Genomic DNA, 22940 nt, shown 5'->3' with positions numbered 1-22940 from the left:
TTCAACTTCTGTTTCTAGCTAATATTGGGAGAAATATTATGAAAGAATAAGTTTTGTCTCTGTGAAGCTGCAATATCAAAATGATCGAATATATAAATGTAGAAAAATAGATTAATTCATAAATCAATATATTAAATTTCATATGATATAGAAAACGAATGTGATTTATTATCTATAAATTGTAATTTCTAAAACCAAAATCAAATTCATGAATAATTTTGGAGGGAGTCAAGAATAATTTTGGAGGGTAATTATCTCAAACCAAGAAAACTATTCCCCTCAGAGATAATAACACTTTAAAAAGTGTTTTCACCTTGGTTCTGGTGTCTGTAATGCCCCAGCTCCCTGGGAATGCTGGGAGCGTCTCCCAAGGGATCTCAGGAAGGAGATGGAGCTCAGAAGGATAAAAAAGATGCTGAAGCATCCAAGCAACAACTCCAGGGTGACTGGCAAAGCACATTTATTTAAACACCAGTGCTGAGTTCAGCTGAGAGAAAATTCCAATCCCAGAGAGATAAGACAGCCAACCAACCCCAAAGTGAAATGTTCCATTGGGTTTTCCAAGTGGACAATGGAAACGTGGGGAGTTCACGAGCTCCGAGTTCATGAACGGAAAATAGGATTTGAGTGGAAAGGTTTTGTTGCATTTTAACAACAAATCCCCTTTGATCTGAAACACAGAATTTCACACCCACCGTGTAACACGTGGTTATTTTGAACACGGGATTCTTGTCTTTCCATAGGCAGCTTCCATTCATTATTTACTGGAGCAAAATTTTAAGGATTTCAGAGGTTATGGGAACGAAATCTTGAGTCATTAAGGAGCACCCTAAGATTAGAATCTGACTAAAAATATGCTTCCCTTTCCTCAACAAACCACACAGTGCTTGCATTTTTAATTGATGCCATTATTAGTCATTGGTTCATTGATGTGGATTTTATTTGATTCTCCGGGAACTGTGAGGTTTTCTTTCTAGCCACAGGCAGGAGTTGTTTTGGTGGTGTGTTAATCCAAGGAAAACCAGTGGAGCTGGTGCCAGCAGTGGTATCTCCAACATTTCCAGCCTGGAGGATCTGGGAATGGAGCAGAGGCTTCAGAGAATTCCAAATATTCCAGAAAATAGGGCTGGGGAGTACAGCAATGAATTACCAGCAGTGTTTGTAGGATGTCTGCAGTCAGGAGTGATTTACAGGGCAATTTTCTTAATGGCTTCGGGGGGATTTTAAGGAGCCAGCAGTGAGCAGGGTTCAGATAAGGAGTTAGCTTTATGGTTTTTTTTAATGTGGAGTAAATATTTATCACAAAGGCTCTTTTTTGATCAGTTTTGTATCAATTTAGACAAGTCCTGCCCTGCTCGTGCTGTAGCTGGGCTGTGCCTGCCCCGATTTGTACAGAATTCACTGCCCCAAACAAGGGGGGGAGCAGAGGAATTCATTTTTGCCCCGCTGATGTTTTCCCGTCTCCTCTGAAGTCCCTCCTGTTACTGTATCTCCTCCCAGGCCGGCAGCTGGACTGAAGCCCTGCTTTGTTTTAAGGGGTGCCAAGAACCAGCTCCCAAACTGTCCTCATGGCCAGAGAGCACCAGGAGAGGAGGAGCTGTCCCAAATCCCCGAGCTCAGGGGCTGTGGGGACTCGGAGAGAGCTGGAGCCGGATAAATCCCGGTGGACAAGCAGACACCACTTCCCCTCCTGTTGCTGCTGCTCTGGCTCTGGAATTCCCAGCTCTGTCCCCACAGGGCCCATCCTGCTCGGGTGCTTTACCCCATTCCCACAGCAGCCTCTGTGCCCTGGCTCTGGCTCCTGACTGGTGTTTGGATGCCGGGATTTGGGATGCTCCTCACTGCTCTGGAGATGGAATCGAGCTCGCAAGCGCCGCGTTTTCCAGGCTGGGTTTTTACCGCGCTTCGTAAATATCCTGATTTGTCTTTTTTGTCTTTTTCTTTTGGAGTGTTTTCCCTGGGGGAAGAGCAATGGCTGTGCAGGCATTGCTGCTGCAGCTCCTGCTCTGGGGTTGTTGGTGCCCAGAGCCAGCGGGTGCCTTTGTGCCGGAGTTTTTGGCACTCGCCTCCGTGCCTCGTGTCAGCGTTAAGGGTGCAGCTCGTTTCCAGGTGCTGGGAAATTCGAGGCTGGAATGTCAGTGCCTGTTTTTTCCACAGCAGAACAGGCTGAGCTGATGTGTGCAGTGCCTGGTTCCTGCAGGTTCTCAGGGGTGCAGTTCCCTGGCAGCACCTCTCACTTAGCCCTGAGTGATGGGCAGTGCAAACACCTCAGAGGTCGTTTAAAAGCTGATTTATGTTCTTGGTGTAACTAAAACATGAATGACAAACCCCTCCTGAGGTGACACAGCTTGTGTCAGAGCCGGGCTGAGGATCAGCCCTGCATCCCCACCTTCCTCCTCCCCACATCCAGCCTGATTTAGGGGATTTTCTTTCCATCATGGATGGGCTCAGCACAGGCAGAGGGGCAGGCTGTGTCCTTGGGAGCTGCCTGATGATTTCCTGGGTGTTTCACTTTGGGGAGTCGCTGCAGGGACACCAAGGCTTCGTGTCCCAGGCCCGCTGGTTCCTGTCCCACGGCAGTGGAGCACAGGATGGAGCAGGGGGTGGTTGTGCTCCTCCCTCTGCTCTTGGGTTGTAGATGAACTGAAGGTTTCAGCACAAAGACACTTCCCCAATTAATCTTAAAGGCTGATTATCACTTCAGTGCTGCCCAAAGGCAGGGCAGAGGCCATTCCCCACCTCAGGACTTTCATTATGGAGTGAGGAATATTCCTTAAGAACAGAGGTGTTGGTGGCAGCATTCAGGGGAGCTCAGCCAGGCCCAGAAAATCCTGAAGCTTTCCCTGAGCCTGGCTTTGAAGAGATTTGTAGCCCAGATGGGTTTAGCAGAGCTAAAATGTGGAGCAGGGCAGAGCAGGGCACCCAGCCACCCCAGAGGAAGTGCAGAATATCCCAGGATGCCCATCCCGGGCAGCTCCATCCCCGCTGGCTCTGGAGGGCTGTGCAGAGCTTTTCCTGTGGCTTCCCACGGGGAATCCTTGGTCAGGGCAGCAGGGCTGGGCAGGGGGAGGCTCTGCACGTTCCTTGTTCCTTCTCAAACCAGGGAAAGCTCCTGCTGAGTGAGAATATTTAATTTTTCATCATTTTGAACCAAAGAAAGTGGCAAGTGCCCACTGTAATGGGGCTTTTCATCCTTGTGCCAGCTTGGAGGGAACTCTCCCTCAGGAGCAGCCTGTCCTCCCTTGGATGTGGGATTTGTGGTGAGCAGGGCTCTAAGCTGTGTCCCCAGGAGCTTCTGGTATTATTTACATTTAAAACCATGATTTTTGTCACTTGTTCCCCTGCCAGGCTGCAAATGGGGGACTCGGCTGCTGGGAAATGAGTCCAGAACTTGGCAACAGGGTGTAGATAGTTAATTTTGGTGACCAGCTCTGATTTGAGGATTCAGTGAGGTTCCTTCACATCTGCCTGGCTGCTCTCATGAGGGTTTTCAGTGAGTTTTTGCCTCTTTAGCAGCACCAGGCAGCAGCAGCCTCAGTAAAGAAGCGATTCCCCAGAGCCCAGTGACACAAAACCCTTCTGACAGCTCCCACTGTGCCACACGAGCGTGGCTGGATGTCACCTCCCCGGGGCCTGTGCACGGTGACAGAGCCAGACAGTCCCAATCAGCACCAGAACACGCAAAAGGTGCTTTTTTCCACTGCCAGGGGAGCCCAGAAAATGTGTAAAAAAGTTGTGTTTGCCTCCCATGTGGGCTCTGCTGGCTCTGGATGCAGAGCTCAGGCTGCGCTGTGGGGAATGGAGATGTCAGAGCAGGCTGGGGGGAGGAAATGCCTTTCCTGGTTTTGCTAGGAAAAGTTTTATTAAGGAAAAAAATGGGTGCTGAGCCTTCACGAGGTTAAATCCAGGATTTCACCCTGGCAGCCAGTGAAAAGCAGAATTTGACTTGAAATTTTTGGAAGAAAAGAAAAAGTCTTCCCTTCACACCCTGGTTGGGTTTGTGGTCACTTTGAATACGGTGGTGAGAACCCAAGCGCTGTGCTGAAAAATGAAACTCAGGGAATGCCAGAGAAGGTGTCCTCGTCATAAAGGGTGACAGAGATGAACAGGTGACTCCAGGGATAAAGGTGTTCCCATCTCAGCTTCATCTTGGGATACAGGGATGGGGAAGGGTCTGGAATGGCCACACAAAGAGGGACTGAGGGCACTGGGATTGTTCAGCTGGAGCAGACTGAGGGCAGAGCTCCCCGGGGGCTGCAGCTCCTCCCGAGGGGCAGCTCCGATCTCTGCTCCTGGACCAGGGACAGCAGCCAGGGAGCGGCTGGAGCTGGGCCAGGGCAGGCTCAGGCTGAGAGCAGGGAAAGGTTCTTCCCCCAGAGGCTGCTGGGCACTGCCCAGGCTCCCCAGGGAATGGGCACGGCCCCGAGGCTGCCAGAGCTCCAGGAGCGTTTGGACAGCGCTGCCAGGGATGCCCAGGGTGGGGCTGTTGGGGGGTCTGTGCAGGGCCAGGGGTTGGACTGGACAATCCCTGTGGCTCCCTTCCAGCTCAGGATATTTTATGGATTTATGTGTGACTCTCCTCTCCCTGGGCTCTTTTCCTGGTGCACAGGACACTTTTCCTCTCTTACCTGTACTTTTCCATTCTCCAGTGATGTGTGGGCTGCTGGTCCATGCTCACCTGGAAGGATCCCGTGGGTTTAGAACAGTTCTAGACCTGTTCCATGAGCCAAGAGGGCAGCACAGCTGGAAGACAACCCCTGGGGCTGGCTGGAAGGGGAAGGGGCTGGTGGCAGGCTCAGATCCTCAGGTTTCATTTTCCCTGCTCCTCCTGCTGATCTAACTTCTCTTGCTCACCGCTAATTTCCTCATCCAGATGTTTCCAGGTGGGGAGAAAAGTGCTGCTAATTTTGGGAAGCTTTGTGGGCTGTTCCAAAGCTCTGGCTGGGGTGTGTGATTTCTGCGTGCTGACGTTTTAATCCTTCAGACTATTCCCAAGGCTTCCACATTTCCGAAACGCAGAATAACTCCTTTCCAGAGGGCTGATCTCATAGTGTGTGGGCAAACTAACACGGATGATCCCGCTGGCTTTCCCTGCTCGTGTTCTCTCTCCATCCCTGTTACACCTTTGGTTCAACCCTCTAATTCCCCACCTCGGCTGAAAATTCCCTGTTTTTTCTGGGGGTTTTTTTGTTGGTATTTAGGGAAAGGGCGCGAATTCGGGTGCTGACTTCTCCCGTTTCTCCCGCCCTTAGCAAGCAGCAGAATTCCTCCAAATCCAAGTCGGTTTGGGAGCAGAGGACGAGCCAGATCCGGATGCACAACTTCCGAGCCAGCTGCGAGGCCCTGTACAACGAGCTGGACCCCGAGGAGCGGGTGCGCTACGCCACCACCCTGCACATCCGGCCCGACATGAAAACCCACCTGGACCGGCCGCTGGTCGTGGAGCCCCGCAGCGAAGGCAGGAACAACATCACCAAGCTGAGCCCCGTGGATGTCCAGGAGGTGGTGGAGCACCCCAAAGTCACCTCAGCTGACGGGGCAGAAGCGCCACGGAAGCACCACCGGCATCGGGATAAGGAGAAGCTGGGAGAGCAGGAGAAGGGCGACGTGACCAAGGATGAGGGCGGCGAAACCGGCGTGGGCAACAAGGAGGAGCGGCACAGGCAGCACCGGAGCCGCAGCAAGGAGGTGGAAGGGGGCAGCAAGGAAGGGAAAAGCGACCGGAACAGAGGGCAGGAAGGGGGGAAGAGGCACCACCGGCGGGGCTCGGTGGAGGACGGCGCCGAGAAGGAGCACCGCAGGCACCGCAGCCACCGGCACTCGTCCGACCGGCCGGGCAAGGAGGGCAACGGCACCGCCAACGGCGCCCGCGGCGAGCGGCGCTCCCGGCACCGCGGCGGCTCCAGGTCCGGGAACAGGGATGGAGAGCCCGGAGCCAAGGGCGACAACGGAGAGGAGCCCCACCGGCGGCACCGGCTCAGGAACAGGGCGCTGTCCACGTACGAGTCCGTGGAGAAGGACAACGGCGAGAAGGAGGGCGAGGCTGGCGAGAAGGAGCACCGCAATCACCAGCCCAAGTGAGTGAGTGCTGCCAGGCCCTCCCCGGGTCGGTTCAGGGGTCACAAAGCCCCAGAGGTGTTCCAAGAAATCCCGTTTCCCCGTCCCCGTGGCATTCCCTGCTGTCCCTGTCCCCACAGTGGCTCCCCCCACAACCCCTCTGTTTTGCCTCAGTCAGCAATGACAGAGGCTCCCGAAGGCAATCTTGGTTCCTAAACCAGCTCAGGTTTAAGGCAGGACATCTCCTTGCTGTAAACACCCTGTAGGACACCAAGTGGAGCAGAGAATTTCCCAGCTTCTGAAGGAAGCTCCTGAGGGACATTTTTAAAATTTCAGCCAGCCTTGCTTTACAGCCCTTTGATTTTCATTTTTCATGGGGAGCCTTCAGCTGCACCACCAGTTGTTCCAGCACGTGGCCTCTTCCATTAAGAGCAACGATGGCCCCCATTTGCTTTAATTCTTATGTAAGTCAAGTGAGAAAAACAGCCCTGGTGAAGCATTTGGAGTAGTTAATAAAGAAGGATAGATTGCCTTTTCAGCTTTATTAGTCTGATGGAAAAGAAATTGCACTGGGATTCTTTAGAATAGAGTTCATGTCACCGTGGAGAGCTGTGAGTGGCACTGAGATAATAATTTTCCTGTCTAAATTATCTTCCTTTCAGCTGAATTTCCAAACACTCTGCCTGCTGTTCAGCGTGCTCATGTGCACGGGCTCGCTTTCCTCCTCACTGGAGCAGAGCTGCTGCTGCTGCAGAGGAGAGCAGGAGCTATTTAGCTGCTGACAGCCACGTTCCAGAGTGCTTCCAGTGGGGAAAAGAGAATCCCCACGTTTAAATAAGGCCTGGGGAGAGCATTAGGGAGCAGCGTGTCAGGATTCATCCGGCAGCTGATCTGGGGGGTGGCTTGTGGCACTGCTACGTGCAGGTGCCACATGGTCCTGGCTTGGGAGCATCATCAGAAAGACCCAAGGGATTTTCAGTGCCTGTAATCTTGTGATTGGGGTTGGCTCGGGAGGTCTCAGAGGAAAAAGTCCCAAATTTTACTGTCTGGAGGTTGTCCTGCAAAGGATTTCCATGGAGAAAACAAATCCAGCACCAGGTGCAGCGTCAGGGATGCGTCCCTGAACCCTTCCTGGGCCATATTGAGCAAATCCTGCTTTTTCCTAGGGAGAACCAGTGTGAGCTGGAGGCCAGTGGCAGTGGGAGTGTCCCTGGGAGTGTCCTTGTGCACACCCTGCCCAGCACATACCTGCAGAAGGTGCCCGAGCAGCCGGAGGATGCCGACAACCAGAAGAACGTGACGAGGATGATTCAGCCCCCGCTGGACAAAACCACCACTGTGAACATCCCTGTCACCATCACGGCCCCTCCAGGGGACACCACTGTCATTCCAAGTGAGTGCCTTTGTCCCCTGCTTTTCCTGCTCTGAAATTGCCAGGAAATTGAAATTCCTGAGGAGCGATGGGGGCTCTGCTGGGCGCTGCCGTCCTCGAGAGAGGCAGACAGGGAACTTGGTGACAGAGGATCTGTAATTCCCACACAGACTGCAGGAACTCAGCAAGGGTTCCTGGCTGCCTGGTGCCTCTGGAAAACACCTGAGTCCCTGGAAATGGCTCACCCAGAGCACGAAGAAAGGTGAAGGAGCAGGGAAAGCAACATCCATGTGTAATCCTGCAGCTTTGGGATCCTCCGTGAGATTCCAGAGCTTTTAAAATCCTCTGCATCACAGTTGGAGCAGATCCACCCTCCCTGTGCTTCTCCAGAGCTCTCTGCCTTGGGTTTATCAGCACAGATTTACAAATGGCCCCAAGATCCTTTTGCCCAGCCACCACCAGCCTGTTCCCACCACCTTAGGGCTGATCCCTGGCAGGGTGGGATCAGCCTGGAGAAGTCTGGAGAGCTCAGGAGAATCCCAGTGTGAAATCCAAGAGGTCCACATTGGACTTCAGGCCATCGGGACTCTGCTTTCCAAGAGGCACAGCCAAAACCTGCCAGGGTCTCTGATTTTCACTCTGTTGTCAGCCACAAGATTTATCTTTTCTTTTGTTTCCTTCTCCTTTTATTCCCCCCTCTTCAGTGGTAATTTTCCTATATTGCCATGCTGAGTTCCTGTCAATCACAATTTATCAGCCTCTCCCTTTTCCTGGCCGTTTCCTCTGGATCTGACTGGAAATCCAATAAGGAGTTTATTGAATGTGTTACTCAAACACAACAAAATGTCCTTTTCTTGCAAAATAAAATAAAATGTAATAAAAGCCCTGCGCTGAGCACATTCCAAAGGGTGGGATTGTTGGGTTTTAGGTCCTGGGAATTAATGGAAGAGCCTTTATGTGTGTCTAAGAAGAGAACTTGCAGCATAAAATGTTACCCAGTTCATAGATGGGAAATGATCTTCAGTAAATTATCCCTGGAAGTGAAGTTAGGGTGAAAATGGGGGAATTTCCAACCTTTGGGAGGGAGGTTTGGAGTAATTTTAGAGTAGGAGGTCTTCAAACCTGAAGGAGCTGCACACTTTTGCACATGGGGAGCTCTGACCAAACCGAGGTGCACAATGCAGGCACAGCTCTGAGGAAGTCCAGGAAGTCCTTTCCAGGCTTTTTTCCTAATTCTGGGAATTTCAGCAGTCTCAACCCCCAAATTATTAAACCTCATCCGTGAATTTGCTCTTTTGTGTGTTCCAAAGCCAGTTGTGCTCCTGATCCATGGGAGAAAACACCGAATTACGAGGTTGCTCAGATTCCCTTTTTCTTTCCTCTCAAGGATCCCGAGCTGATCCTTCTCCCTAAGAATTTGTGCTTTTTGGGATGGGTTTTCCAGCCCCAGTTTGGCAGCTCTGGGATAAATAAGCTCATGGTTTCTTTCCATTTCCTGGCTGCTCCGTGGCTCAGCAGCAGCTGAGGGGTAGCGCTGCCTCACTCGGGAGTGATAATAATCCAGTGATTGTTCATCCCATTTAATCAGCACTTCCAAAGGCTGTTTGCTCTCCCAGCTGCACTGTTGGCATTTCCAGCCGCTCCAGGCAGCGGGAAGGCTGTGGATCTGCTTTTTAACCCTCTCCTTCTTTGTGTTTTCCCCAAATTCCCGTTTCCAGTGAACAATGTGGAGTTTGAAAGCAAAACAGAGGAGAAGAAAGACGTCGATGACTTGACGAAAAATGGGCCTAAACCGATCCTGCCTTACAGTTCCATGTTTATCCTCAGTCCCACAAATCCGTAAGTTCCTGTAGCACCAGCCTGGGTTCCAGGTGCTTCAAAGAGTGGGGTTTTCATCTCTGGAAACACATTGGGACATGAAATAAAAGCTCATTTCTGTGGGCCAGATGCTGCTGTTCAGCTGGGTTTTCCTGGGGGATTAAACTACCAGGACAGGGAAAAGAAAATGCTTTAGGCAGACCCTGCTGATGTAGATCCCAAAAAATGGGAGCACAGGTGTTGTTGGGAAAAGACTTTATCAGGAATAAGAGGCTGAGGACTGTTTGGATGCCAGCAAATTCCTGCAGGTTCCTCAGCTGGAATCCCTGTTCTTTCCAAAAAGTGGCTCTGCATCACTGCAAACTTTGAACTTCTGGGAAAACCTGGACATTTTTTATTTGCCAAGGCTGGGAGTGCAGCCTGTGGGATCTGCTGGGATTAGGGCATTTCTTCCCCTTCAGGCAGCGCTGCCTTCTGGGGAGCTTTGGACTCAAAGCCTGGAAATTCAGCATCTGTTCCTCTGGAGGGCTGCAGGACCAGGGGGGAGGCAGAGGGGTTGGAATAATTGTGGCGTGAAGGGCTGTGAGGCATTTTAAGCATTTTAAGAAAGGGTGTTGGAAACTTCTGGAGATCCCCTCGGAGCAGAGGTTTCTCTCTCGCTCAGGTAAACTTGCAGATCTCAGAGTTTCTCTCTGCCCAGATACCAAAGGCAACTCAGACCCTTCTTTGGCAGCTGGATTTAAGAGGAAAATGAGTTCTCCTGCACCTCCTGCTGCTTGGGACTGTGACATCTTGTGCAGTCATGGAACAGAACAGGCTCCGTGTTCTCATATTTGACATCCAAAAAGTCCCCGTGGTGGAAGCACCCCCGGACACTGGGCAGGCTGAAGAGAATCCCAGAATATCCTGAGCTGGGAGGGACCCAGCAGGATCATTGATCCAGCCCCTGGCCCTGCACAGACACCCCAACAATCCCACCCCGGGCATCCCAGGTTGTCCCAACGCTCCTGGAGCTCTGGCAGCCTCGGGGCCATCACCTGGGGAGCCAGATTAGGATTATGGAGCTTGGCCTCTATCTGCTTGGATAAGGAAATGGTATTTCCCTAACATTTGGGTTTTTTGTTGTGAAGTGACCACCAAAAATGAGCGGGGAAGGATCTGCCAAGGCAGCACCACTGAGTGGGGACGAGAGGGTGCTGAGCCCAGGGCTCTGAGCTGAGACCGGGCTGGGCAGGCAGAGAAGCAGCAAAACTTCCTCATTCCCTATGGCTGCTTCTTTTCTCTGCCCTCATCCTGCAGTTAGGCCCTTCTGAGCCTCAGAGCCCGGGATCTGGGGGTTGTTTCAGTTGTTTTGCAGTTTTCTCCAGCTTACACCCTCCCAAAATAAAACCCCTTTGCTGAAAAACCACTGGAAAAACAAAATTCACCGGGAGAAAAAATGTGTTACAGGCAAGTCAGGGGGGGATAATGCAACCAAGCCCAAACTCCAGGAATGTCAGCAGCTTGTTTTTCCTCCTCTGGGCAAGATGCAGAGGCAGCTGCATCCCCCCAGGTGTTCTGGTGGTGGGAACTCCTCCAGAGAGCTCTTTCTGCTTGCTGGCCTAGGAAGCTTTTCCCATCTCCCTTCCAAGCCCTGCTGGGGATCCACGACCCGGCTGCTGCCAGAGGGGAAAACAGCTCAGGGAAGCAGAAATGAGTTCCCTTTTTTTTTCTCCAAGTGCCACCACCCTCTTTGAGCACGCAGGGCTGTGAAGTGATTTCTCAAGCCTCACTGGCAGTTCACAAATGCTCCCACATCTCACTGCTGGTTATGAATGGTGAGGAGCTAAAAATAGGGGCTTGTTATTGCTTTGATGAATTGAGTTTGATGCGGGAATTAGGCTACAAATGTTCTTGGGAATGTTGCCTTTCACTTCTGTGGCTCCACGGAGCACGGAGATGATCATCTTCTCCTGGCAGATTGAAAACCAGAGTTAAGGGATCCACAAAAGCACTTTTCTCCAGGTTATTTTCTATCAAATTTGCTTCCCTGGTATTTGCAGCTCTTTTCCGCTCTGAATCCATTACCGAGCCAAAAAAAAAGGAAAATGTAAGCAGACGTGAAAAATAGACTTTAATTCTCACTGTTCAGATATTTGCTTAGAGAAAATGGGATAGAGGAGCTGAAATACATTCTCAGATAACAAAGTTGCTGGCGAGTTAAATCTATAATTTGATTTTCGGGCTAAGTCCTTTATTCAGCTGACAAATGCGGTGCAAATGCAGAGCTCCATGTGCAGTTAAGGATTTGGGACTTGTGGTCAGATGGAATTATTAGCTGCAATTTGTGAAGAGATCTGGATTGCTTACGAATGGGAGCATTTACCACTTTCCTCGGACACAATTTGAGAATAAAAAAGATTAGGTGGAAGTCATCAAATCTACTCCTGTAAAGTATTTGTGCTATAAAGTGTGACTTGGAGTGAAGTGCAGGCAGAGAGGGATTGGTGGGAGGAACACTCAGAGCCACAAAGGCGGATTCAGCTGAGACTCTCAACATTTTAAAGGGATTAGTTGACATTAAAAAGGATTTCAAAGCTTGTTTTGAACTCGCAGGGTGCTAACCTGGGAGTTCGGAGGGAGAAGGATGGGGGAGTGCCATAAACGTGATTTGTAGAGTTGAGTGTGGATGCTTGAAAGCTGTTGGTGCTCTTTTGACAGATGGGTAGAGAGATAAATAGAGAGATAAACAGGGAGATAAACAGATAGGGAGATAAATAGAGAGATAAAGAGATGAGTGGATGTTGCTTTGCAGAGGGCGTAGAGAGCAGTGCAGAGATGTTGAACTCCCTCATTTAAATTTCACCAAGATGTGCTGCAAACTGGAATTTAAAGCCTGGTTTTTATTTCCTTCCCGTTATTACAGCAGGAATGCCAAAGGTGCTGTTCCTGCTGGATTAGTGCCCGTTCTCCCTCACCTCACAGCCCTGTGCTCCTGTCCCCGCAGGATCCGGCGCCTGTTCCACTACATCGTCAACCTGCGCTACTTTGAGATGGTGATCCTGATCGTCATCGCCCTCAGCAGCATCGCCCTGGCTGCAGAGGACCCCGTCCAAGCTGAGTCTCCCAGGAATGACGTGAGTGCCACCCAAAATTCCCAGAATTTGGGCTTTCTTCTCCCGTTCCCATCTCCAGCTCTGTGCTGGCAGTGCAAAATTAAAGCTTTGGTAACGCACCCAAATTATCTTTGTTCCGCTGTCAAAATGCTCTCGATTCCTGTCCCTTCCTGCTGCTTCAGCCACATCTGGGTTGGAGAACTTGGAAATTGTGTGGCTGATGGGGCTTTGCTGGAGGAGCTGCAAAGCTGACAGCCCATCCCGCAGTGGGAAAAGCTGCTGGATAATCTCTTCAGGAAAGGATGTTCAAACATTTCATTTCGAAATTAAATCCCTTTTGCCTTGTTCAACCTGCCAGAAGTGCAGGTGCACTGAAGCCAGCCTTGGGTGCAGGCTGGCAAGGACTGGGGAAATGCTGCTTTAATTCAGATGATTCAGGTTTGTGCCTAAATTATCTGAAAACTTTCGTACCAGATGGTTTTTGTCCATCCCAGCAAACAGACCATTGCTAGATGAGATATTTAACCTTGCTCCTGTGCAGGTTATTTCAGTGCATGGCCTTCCCTAACACACATTTCCCTCTCCCATTTAGGCTCTGAAATACCTGGATTATATATTCACAGGAGTCTTCACCTTTGAGATGGTGATCAAGGTAAGAACTTTTCCAAGCGGAGTCACCTCCTCTTGCAGATTTATTTGTGAGAAGCTGGAGAAAGGGTGGAGCAGGACAGAGGTGGGAAGGATGGAGAGCTTGAACTTGGGAACAGCTCTTAAAATCAGATGGAACAGCTCTCCTGGTTTCCTTTATCTCATACTTTATGGAGGAAGATCAGGATGTCTTTAGGAGCTGTGTAAGAGGGTAAGAATTGGGAAGACACAGGAGCTGCCAGACCTTGCTGAGACGCTCCTGATTCTTCCCTTTGCCTTTGGCACTGAGCAGGAATATTAATAACAGCTGATTCTTGGTTTGTCACGTTTCAAAAAGCTGAGAATTTCTCTTTTTCCTCAGCAGGGTGACAGGTTTTGCCAGGACTCGGGGGCAGTAACTTCCCAGAGAGCAGTCCCATAAAGTGGGGATTCAGTGTTGGGATAAGGCAGGAGCTGGGTTTCCCTGTCCGAGCAAGATGCAAAAGAGATGCAGAATAAAACCAGGATTAATGCATGTGTGTGGAAGGAATCCTAGGGAGCAGTGAGGCCTCATTTTGACAGCTTTTGGTTAAGTTTTATTGATTTGAGCTTCATTTTTGGGAGAGTTTTCCTGCCTGTTCGAGAGGAGCGGCTCGGCCGAGGATCTCGGCACTTTGTGAAGGGTCCTTTGATCCAGAACCTTCTCCTGCCCCTCGGCAGGGTGGATCTGGGCCATGCTTGATTAAAACTCTTCCTTCTCCTGGGTTTTCTCTGCAGATGATCGACTTGGGGCTGCTGCTCCACCCCGGCTCCTACTTCCGTGACCTGTGGAATATCCTGGACTTCATTGTGGTCAGTGGGGCCTTGGTGGCTTTTGCCTTCTCGTAAGTTCATTTTCCTTCTCCTCCCAAATTCCAGGGAATGAGTGACAGAGGGGGGCAGGACCTGTAATGTTTGTGGCTCCATTTCCCAGTGAGATGTTCAATTCCTGCCCTTTTTCCTCTCGTAGCTGGGTGGGTGGGGGGTGAAGAAAAGGAATGAACCCAACTAAATTTGTGTCGTGGAACCTCTTGAAATTCCTCCCAGCTTGAGGCTGAGCCCATTCTCTGCTCATTCAAACACGAAGCCAAGATTTTTGTGACTCTTTGGCCAAGTTCTTTTCAGGAACTCACTGTAACACTTTGTGGCAGTCCAGTGTCTCCAGGCACTGGTTGTAGGAATTGCTCTCACTATGAAAAAACAGTGAAAGAAATCAGCTGGTAACTCCATGAACTCTTGGCAAACCCTTATTTGCAGAGCTGTGGATATTTCTGCTTCACAAACCTTTCCTATTTCTTTCTTTTTCTCTCCTCTCTCATTCAGGACCTTGTATTTCCACTTGTATTTCTCCCTCCCTCAACCCCTGCTCTGTATTTATGACTTTAAATAATACCCCACGTCCTTCTTTAATATCGTGGAGGATTTTGAGCAACAAACACAGAGGAATAACTCTTGAAAAATTAAAATTCGCTTCTCATTTGAGCCTTTTTTCTTGGAAACAACCACAGGAAGAGCAACACAGCTTCTTCCAACCTTCAGGAGCCGAGTGGAGGATGGGAAGAAATTTCCCACTCGTTCTGAGGCGCGGGAATTGTTTGCAAATGCTTTGCTGAGAAACAAAAGATGACCTGGAAACAGGCAGCAGGACTCGACCACTTTAATCTTCTGCTAAATTAGCCCTGAGCAATTCTGGGAGTGTTTAGCAGCCCATGCCCAGCCGAGCTCACCTGTTTGTCGACACGATGATTAGAGGAGAGGAAATTGTTTAATTTGCTAATGAGAATTAGCAGCGTTTCGCTCGCTAATGAGGAAAGCATCCACCTTTGTCAGGGAGCCACGGAGCGTGGCTGGGCTGCCTTAAACTGGCAGCAGTTTTGAAGCAGAGCCAAATCCCTGCTCCTCCCTCAGCTCTGCACAAAAAAATTTGCACAAAATGTTGCCTTTCTGGTAAAATATTCCTCAGGAATTTTTCATTTTCAAGGTTCCTGTTGCTTTGAGGTGGTGAGATTTGTATTTTCCATCTGCTTTTCTTCAGTGCAAATGCTGAATAGGAATAAAAACCCTCCAAGCTAAATTGACCCAAAAGTGAATGGACAGGGTTGATATTTTAGGTGTGATTTTGGGGGATGTTGAAATCTGGGCTGTGCCTGATCCTTCACCAAATTATTCAGTTCTTGGAGGAAATCATATCCAACATAATTTTGTCAAAGGGCTGCTGCCCTCCCCTCTTTAAACATTTTGTCCCTCATTAAAAATCAGTTTTTTGGAGGAGCTCAGTGCTCTGTTGTAAGCAAAACTGGCTTGGTGAATGTCCCGCTGACCTAAAATTTAACATCCAAAACTGAGCTGCTTTTTAAGCTGGACTAGACATGTGTGGCCTTTTATTTCCCAGCACATGAAAAATATCCATGGAACATCTCTCAGAATGAGGTTGACTTAAACCAGACCGAGTTAAGCAAAAGTTTAACTTAAAAAACCCAATTCAGCAACATCAGAACTTAACAAAGCTCCTCTGAATTGAAGAGAGGTGAAGAAGTCAAATAATCACAAAAAACCAACCTAACCCAAAGTCTGGGGTCCCAGGAGAATTCCCCTTTTCCATCAGGAATTCAAACTTCCAGGGGGCATTTTGGGAGCCCTTCAGAGCAGCTCTCTGTGCTGGGAGAGCAAACCTCAGGCCCTGCCTTTAAAACACCTTCTCTTTGAACACGATTTTCTTTTGAAGGAGATTCTCCTTGCTGGAGTTACGGATTAAAATGAATAATTTTTAATCTTTCTGAGGCTTTTCATGCTCAGGTTTTCTTCTGTTGCTCACGTTGGGCCATGAATATCTAACAGCACCTCATCAGCCTCTGAATAAATTACTGCTACATCTCCTGCCTGTGCTTTGTGATACGTGCCCCAAGCTGCTTGTATTTTCCACTGTGAGTGAGTCTTGAGCAGGGTTTTACAGCCAGGGACTGCATAAACCCAGCCTGGTCGCCGTCTCCCAGATGAAAGTCAGACAAGCTTATTTGTAAAGCTTGGGAAAATTTGAATTTCTTCTGTGATTTTTCTGCTGTCTGTAAGCCCTGCTCCACATCCCCATTTCAGTGGGCAACATCCAATCCAGGGAATGCCTGCAGCCTCCCTGGTGTAGCCCAAAAGCTGGGAAATCAGTCATTCCTAGGAAATGAATTCTCTCTGTTCCAGTTCGGAATCCTAACAGGGTAGGTGGTCGTGACTTAGGCCCAGCTCCTGGTTTGGTTAAATCAGATGGACACACAGAGCCAACTGAATGTTGATAATCCCGAAAAGGACCTTTTGGAGACTCTTTGTTGTTCAATCAGTTGGATTTTTCCAGCAAATCCCACAGCCCTGTCACCTTGCTCAGTGGCTAAAAATGGGATTTAATGTGGCTGTCACTGCTTTGTTTGAACCCACGGCTGCCACGAGCAGGGTGGGATTTAATTCCTGTTCTCGGCCTCCTCGCTGCCCACTGAGGGTGATGGGAACCCATCCCTAAAAACCTGGGAATTACAGAGCTCCCATCTGGAATATTGCAGCAGCCTGTGTTAATTGAAGCATTTGAGATGATACCAGTCACTGCTACAAGATTGATAAAGCCCAGCTCTCAAAGCAGCTCTGGGTTTTCTTTCTGCCTGCAGCTCTTGAGGAGCAGCTCTGTGCATGACTGTGGTTAGGAAAATCAAAAACTAAATTTAAAACAACACCCCCGGAGTGATGCTGGGAACAATAATAATAATAATAATAATAATATGATGATGATGATGATGATGATAATATTAAAGGAATGTTTTCCATTTAGCAGAGCATTTCAAAGAGAAATCCCTTTCTTTTTCTGGAGATAAACACGCCACAAACACCCAGACACGTTTGAGTCCTCAGGGATATCGAAGCCAACAAACAACCTGTGGAAAATTGTCACCAAAATCTCTCAGCCCCGTACTTGGGAGGAACAGCTGAGGAAGAGCAGCAAAGATTTGGCCTGGAAAAATTTGGAACAGAGGAAAGGTGGCTGAGATGCTCAGAATTTCAGGATGCTCGTGGAAAAAAACCAAATAGTCGAGGTTCTCCCTCCCAAAGTGGGAGAGAAGAGAGATTTGGAGGTGTTTTTCCCAGTGGATCCAGCAGGGAATGCAGGATTTCTGCTGTCCAGAAAACCCTTCCCTGCTGGTTTATCCTGTCGAGTTGGTGGGAGCGGGCCAGGGGCTGGGGGACCTCTCTGATGTTTCTGTTTGTCATTGACTCTGCTCTTTCTTTGTCTTCTCCTTGCTGGAATCTCTCTCTAGGAGTTTCATGGGGTAATATGTTCTTCCTGTCTCTTGCTGCTCTGTCTTTGCCTGTCCAACCTGTCCAACCACACACTTTGCCACTGTGGAAACAACCCAGCCATGTTCCACCCATCACATCGACTCCTCCGTCCCTTTATTCTCATTATCCAGTGAATATCTTCCCTTAACAATCCTCATCCATCCTGGCTTTCCTTCAGCACAGATAGGAGCAGAGTAAAAACCCAAGTCAGAGAGTCAACAAACACACAGAGATGTATCTGTACCAAAAAAGATTTGAGGGGCTGACTCAGTGGGCACTGATGGGTGAGTTACAAGCTGTGAAAATCTGAACAACCAGGTTTAAAGAAGAAATTTTAGTCTCTTTTAGAGGATTTCACCTCCAAACAGCCAAGCTGGAAGCTGCAGGACTAATTCAGTGCAATGTGGGCAATGGGACCCAGCTGAGATCCAGGCTCTGATACTGGGGGGAGGTCTCTGACATGAGAACAGAGCTCAGGGAACTTTTTTCAGGGGGATTTGTGAAGAAGGAGGTCCCAGAAGTTGTATTTAACCTTTTGCAAGTGGCAGTTCTGCTGTCAGCTCAGGACAGCTTCATTCAGGGATCCAGGCTCTGATACTGGGGGATGTCTCTGACATAAAAACAGCTCAGGGAGCTTTTTGCACAGGGAATTTGTGAACAAGGAGGTCCCAAAATATGTATTTAACCTCCTGCAAGTGGCAGTTCTGCTGTCAGTGCAGGGGCAGGATGGGAGGCAGGGCTGTGTCCTCTGTCCCCACATTCCAGGAGCTCCGGGGGGATCCTCCATAGCAAGGAAAAAGATGCCAAGAAAAGCCTTTGATGTGGTCCAGGAAATTTGGCACTGGATTCTTTCTTCTCTCGAGGAAAGCACAGCATTTAGGGCAGGAAGAGGGTGGCTTTGTGCTTGGGCAGAGTGGGGTGACCTCATTTATTCTTCCAGGAGGATTCCAGGCAATCACAGGCTCCACTTTACCCTGGATTTTTGACGCCCTGGCTCTGAGAGGTCCCTGTCACCTGAAATCAGAGCTGCTGGCAGCAGCAACAGCAACAAGCAGCTTCCATTTGAAAGAACCACTAAATTTTTAAAGGCTATTTTATTTATTAAAGGGAGAAAAGGCTCTGCAAAGCTCTTTTAAAATATTCCTAGTGTTTGAAATAAACAGGCAGCAAACTGACACAGAAAACAACAAAACAGCGCTGGCCTAATGCACCCAAAACTGAGCTAATGCAATTTTTTTTTTTTTTGGTATTCTCTTTTTTTTTTTCCTTTTTTTGTTTGCTGTCTGCCTTTATCCTGTGCTCCTCTATAGCTCTAATTCAAGATTCAGCTCTCCTGAAGGTTGTAGTTGTTGTTCAGCAGTCCATTAAAATCTTGTCCTTCCACAACAATTTCCTTCTGTCGTGAGGAATATCCAGGTCAGATGTGTGCTTGGATTCACCTTTTGACTGCATCCCAGTTCCATCTGGACTTTTTATTTTCTGGGACATCTGGCTTTGTATGAAAGCAGTGAAGAAATCCCAGTATTGGCAGAGAGGGTTCTTAAAAACACCCAAACCCAACCCTTAGGGTTTTACTTGACAGGCAGAGGGTCCTTTTAATTAAAATGCAGTTTGCATCACTCTGGGTCAGAGGACCAGGAAAAGCTTTTCCTATAGCAGGGACCTTACTGTGACAAGAAATGGGAACTTTTTTTGTTCCTCAGGATTCTCTGTATGGTTCAGAGCATAAATCCCATTAAGATTTAATTGGCTCACGCTCTTTATTTGCTTAAGTGCCTGAATGGAAAAAAAAAAATCAGTCAGCCCTTCTTAGTGTCCTCTGCTGAGGCAGAAGGAATTTCCTGTGACTGGAGCTGTCTGCCCTCTACCTCGGAGCTCTCTGAGCGCTCATCCCATTCCAGGGAAAAGCAGGAGCAAGGATTTGCTCTGCCCCACGTCTCTTTAACCTTCCTGGAAGTATTAAATCCACAGAAATTCTTGCTTCAGGCGTGGAGCCCACCCCGGGAGAGCAGAGCAGGGAAATGTCTCTGTTCTCGTTTGCACGAGGCCTCATTAGTGCAGTTGTTAATTGGCACAGCAGCAGCGTCCAGGTCTCCTGGAATCAGGAGCAGGCACCATGTGGGAATATTCTGGGGTTCTGAGTGAGCCCAGGAGAGCAGAGCTGAGCTTTGCTGGGCTGGCAGTGCTGATCTGCAAAGCAGCAACGTGGCCGTGGGCGCTGGGGAACGGAGCAGAGCTCTGGGCACGGTGTCCCCGTGTCCCACCCCCCTTTCCCGTCCTGCTGCCCCAACCACGTGGCCCTGAAGAGTCTCAGCCTCACTCCTCTCTCACCTCCACCTTCCTCAGCTCCCACTGCTTCCCTGGCTTTCCTCATGTGGGAAACATGGAGCAGAGGAAGGGATTTGCTTGGCCTTGCAGAGGGGGCAGCCCCAGGGATGGCGTGGCCACCAGCCCTGGGGACAGGTGGGATGTCCTGTGGCATCTCCTCCTTCCCCCTTTTGCTTCCCTCCTGCCATTCCCATCCTCCTGGGGAGGCTGAACAACCTGTCCTGCAGCCAGGGCACTGCTGAGGGTCAGCCTGGGCTGTGGGGGAGCCCCAGCTCAGCTGGTGGCTCTGGTGACACCGAGGTGACCATGACAGCTGAAAGCAAATAGGCGAAGCCAGGCCTAGGCCAGACCTTCAGCTCTGCTAAAACCAGACAAGAAAGGCAATAAAAGCTCTGCTGGCAGTGCCTGCTTCATCTAGGGCAGATCAAAGGTCTCTAGTGAGAGTCAAATATTACTTTTTAAATATTTAATAGTCATTTTGTGCCTTTAAATCAGTCCTGTAGCTCTGGGAGTAAATCCCATGCCTGGACTGAGAGCTGTGTTAGTGGTCAGGGTCCAGTTGGGATGGATTAAAATGGCCCTAAAACAGCCCTGAAGGATGGGAGAGGGAGAGGTCAGGGACCTGTCCATCCTGTTCCCCCTCTCCTCCACTTCCACTAAACCTTGTGGAAAGGGAATTTCTCCTCAAGTTATACATCCCTGGGATACAACTGACCCTCCAGAAATTCCTGTGTGTCTCCCTCTTACAGCATTTCCAGACAACTGCAGTGCCTGGTGATAGGGGAAAGGGACTGGAGATGAGGCAGGAATGTGGGTTTGGGTTGTAGATTCCAGTCCAGCATTAGTTGTGAGTTCTCAATCCTTTGGAAGTGGCTGGATTTCCAAAAAGACCCTTCCCAGGGCTGAGCAGGGTCAGGCAGCCACAAAACTGGCTGGTTCCCTCCACCCTTGGTGCTCCTCCCTCAGCACAGGGTGTAGGGCAGGGTGGGGGAAGCTCTGCACTTCTTCCCAAACCTCCGTGGCTCTCTTGGGTCTTTTGTCCTTCCATTATTTCCCTCCTGGAGAAGAGGAATGTTCAGCAGCCTGGGAGAGCACAGGATAGGAACTACCAGCATCTGTCCCACCGTTCTGCATTCACACCTGTGTTCCCTCAGCGCAGTCCCAGACCCAAACCTCCAGCCATGAATAAAACTCCTGATTTCCATCCCATTTTCCACTTCATACGAAACGAAGGGAATGTTGTTGTTTTGCCATGGGGTTGGAAGAAGATGTACCTGTTGTCTCCTTTTGCTTATTTATTTTGGAAGTGCACGAGGAAAGGAACTCTGTCCTTCCCCTAAAACCCCTCTTGAAGTTAACAAGAGGAACGTTCTCGGGCCTTGCACTCGGTTTTAACCAAACCTAAGCCCCAAATGTGACTGACAGCACCTGCATGCCTGAGTGGGGAGTTGTCCCAGCACTGCTCCAGGCATGTAATATATTGTCATATTACATGGTCCTGCATGGGATCGGTGGCATGTCCTCCACGGGACATTCAGGGATGAGGGAATAGGCTCTGACCCCCAGGAGAGCTCTGTCCCTCACCAGGAAGGCTCCCAAACCCTCTTGGCACAATGTTCCTGCCAGAGAATTGCACGGAGAAACAGCCCCTGCCTCATCCAGCTGGGAGGGAAGAGCCACATGTGGCTTTGTCCCTTCTCCTGCCGGGAATGGGATGGAGGAGCTGAGCCTCCTGTCCCGGTGCTGCTGCCCTGCCTGGGAGCCTTGTCCGGTGTGGAGTCAGGGCAGGAAGGGCCCCAGGTCCTGCTGAGCAGCTGGGAGGTGACAAAGCCTGGACATCCTGTGGCTGAGCCCTGCCAGGACCCTGTCCCGCCCCAGCCTTCTCCTCGTGCTGCTGGATCCACCCCAGGTGAGGCTGGGTCATCCTGCCTGCAGCCCTGCTGAGGATGGACACAAAACCTGCCAAAAAAACCACCCCCAAACCCAACCAATTGCACCACCAAAGCCACCCTGGATGCCCAGAAACACCCCAGTGAGTGACCTGAGGAGCAAACGATTCCCTCTGTTGTTCTTGTGCCTTTTTCTCCCTTGCAGAGGAACCAAAGGCAAGGACATCAACACCATCAAATCCCTGCGAGTCCTGCGGGTGCTCCGGCCTCTGAAGACCATAAAACGGCTGCCAAAGCTAAAGGTTAGAAAAGAACCCCAAATTTTCCTTCTCTGGAGGTTTCTGACTGATCTGAGTGGCAGCTGGTGGACTCCACTGACCCCAGGTTGTTTCTGTTGCTTTTCTTTGGTTGCGATGCATCTCTGTGCCAGATGAGCACAAACAGCTGGGCAGATGTTGAGCAAATGGCAAACACTCGGGTGCTTTTGCCAACATTGTGGGTAACTTTAGGGATTCTTGTGGAAATGCCATGAAAATTCAACCTCTACAAATAGAAAAAAAGGCAGATAAATTAAATTACAGTTCATAAGTGGGATGGTCTTTGAAGTGATATAGGAAAAAATGGGGTTGGGAGGGTTTGGGTTTCCCTGGAGAATTTAACATGAATATTGCAAGGTTTTCCATAGGCTGTCCAAAGGGATTTGTCATTGCTGTGGGAGGAGCTTTAATTTATTCATCTTTCTATTAAAGAATCCATAGTCCAGTTCTTTTCTTCCCTAGAACACCGAGCTAAAAAATAAAATCAATTTAATGGCCTGTGGTTACTCATCCAACAGCAACAATTTCAGGTGCAGCCAGGTCCTGCAAAGAGAGAATGGAAGGAGTTAAAATTCCATAATTCCTGAGATTTAGGGACTCCTCAATACCTTTTGTGGGCTGTTGATGGGGAAAAAGCCATGGATGTTTTGGAACGGTGAAAATGTGTTTGACAATTCCTGTTTTCACATCAAACTAAGGGTCAGCTGCTCTGGAGATCTGCTTTTGTCTGAGCCCACCATTCATGCTTAAATAATTTTAGTTTTATGCACATGAAATTGATCTGAAAAGAAAAGGAACGTTAATGTTGAACCATGTAGAAATTTCATGGTGGATTTCTGGGTTGATCAGTGAGATTTCCATCAGGATTCCTGGGCTAATTAAAAAGATTTCCATCAGGATTCCTGGGCTGATTGGACAGATTTCCATCAGGATTCCTGGGCCGATCAGAGGGATTTCCATCAGGGTTCCTGGGCTGATTAGAGAAATTTCCGTCAGGATCCCTGGGCTGATCAGAGAGATTCCTATCAGGATTCCTGGGATAGTTAAAAAGATTTCCATCAGGATTCCTGGGCTGATTGGACAG

General features: G+C 49.4%; 1 protein-coding gene across 2 annotated transcripts in view; it reads left to right on the top strand.

Annotated features, from left to right (window-relative positions):
- CACNA1B (calcium voltage-gated channel subunit alpha1 B) overlaps nt 1-22940 on the top strand; it is a gene marked incomplete at both ends in the record, with an annotated part of 261208 nt that overhangs the window by 185944 nt on the left and 52324 nt on the right. For both annotated transcript variants that reach the window (XM_082295118.1, XM_082295117.1), the window contains 7 exons: nt 5253-6077; nt 7224-7450; nt 9148-9268; nt 12234-12363; nt 12935-12994; nt 13747-13853; nt 21745-21841. In XM_082295118.1, the coding sequence (XP_082151244.1) occupies nt 5253-6077; nt 7224-7450; nt 9148-9268; nt 12234-12363; nt 12935-12994; nt 13747-13853; nt 21745-21841 (1567 nt within the window). The remainder of the gene's footprint in view (nt 1-5252; nt 6078-7223; nt 7451-9147; nt 9269-12233; nt 12364-12934; nt 12995-13746; nt 13854-21744; nt 21842-22940) is intronic.

The sequence above is a fragment of the Coloeus monedula genome (genome assembly GCF_965178545.1).
Source record: "Coloeus monedula genome assembly, chromosome: 21".
NCBI classification, from domain to species: Eukaryota; Metazoa; Chordata; class Aves; order Passeriformes; family Corvidae; genus Coloeus; species Coloeus monedula.
This window is presented reverse-complemented; position numbering and strand designations above follow the sequence as displayed.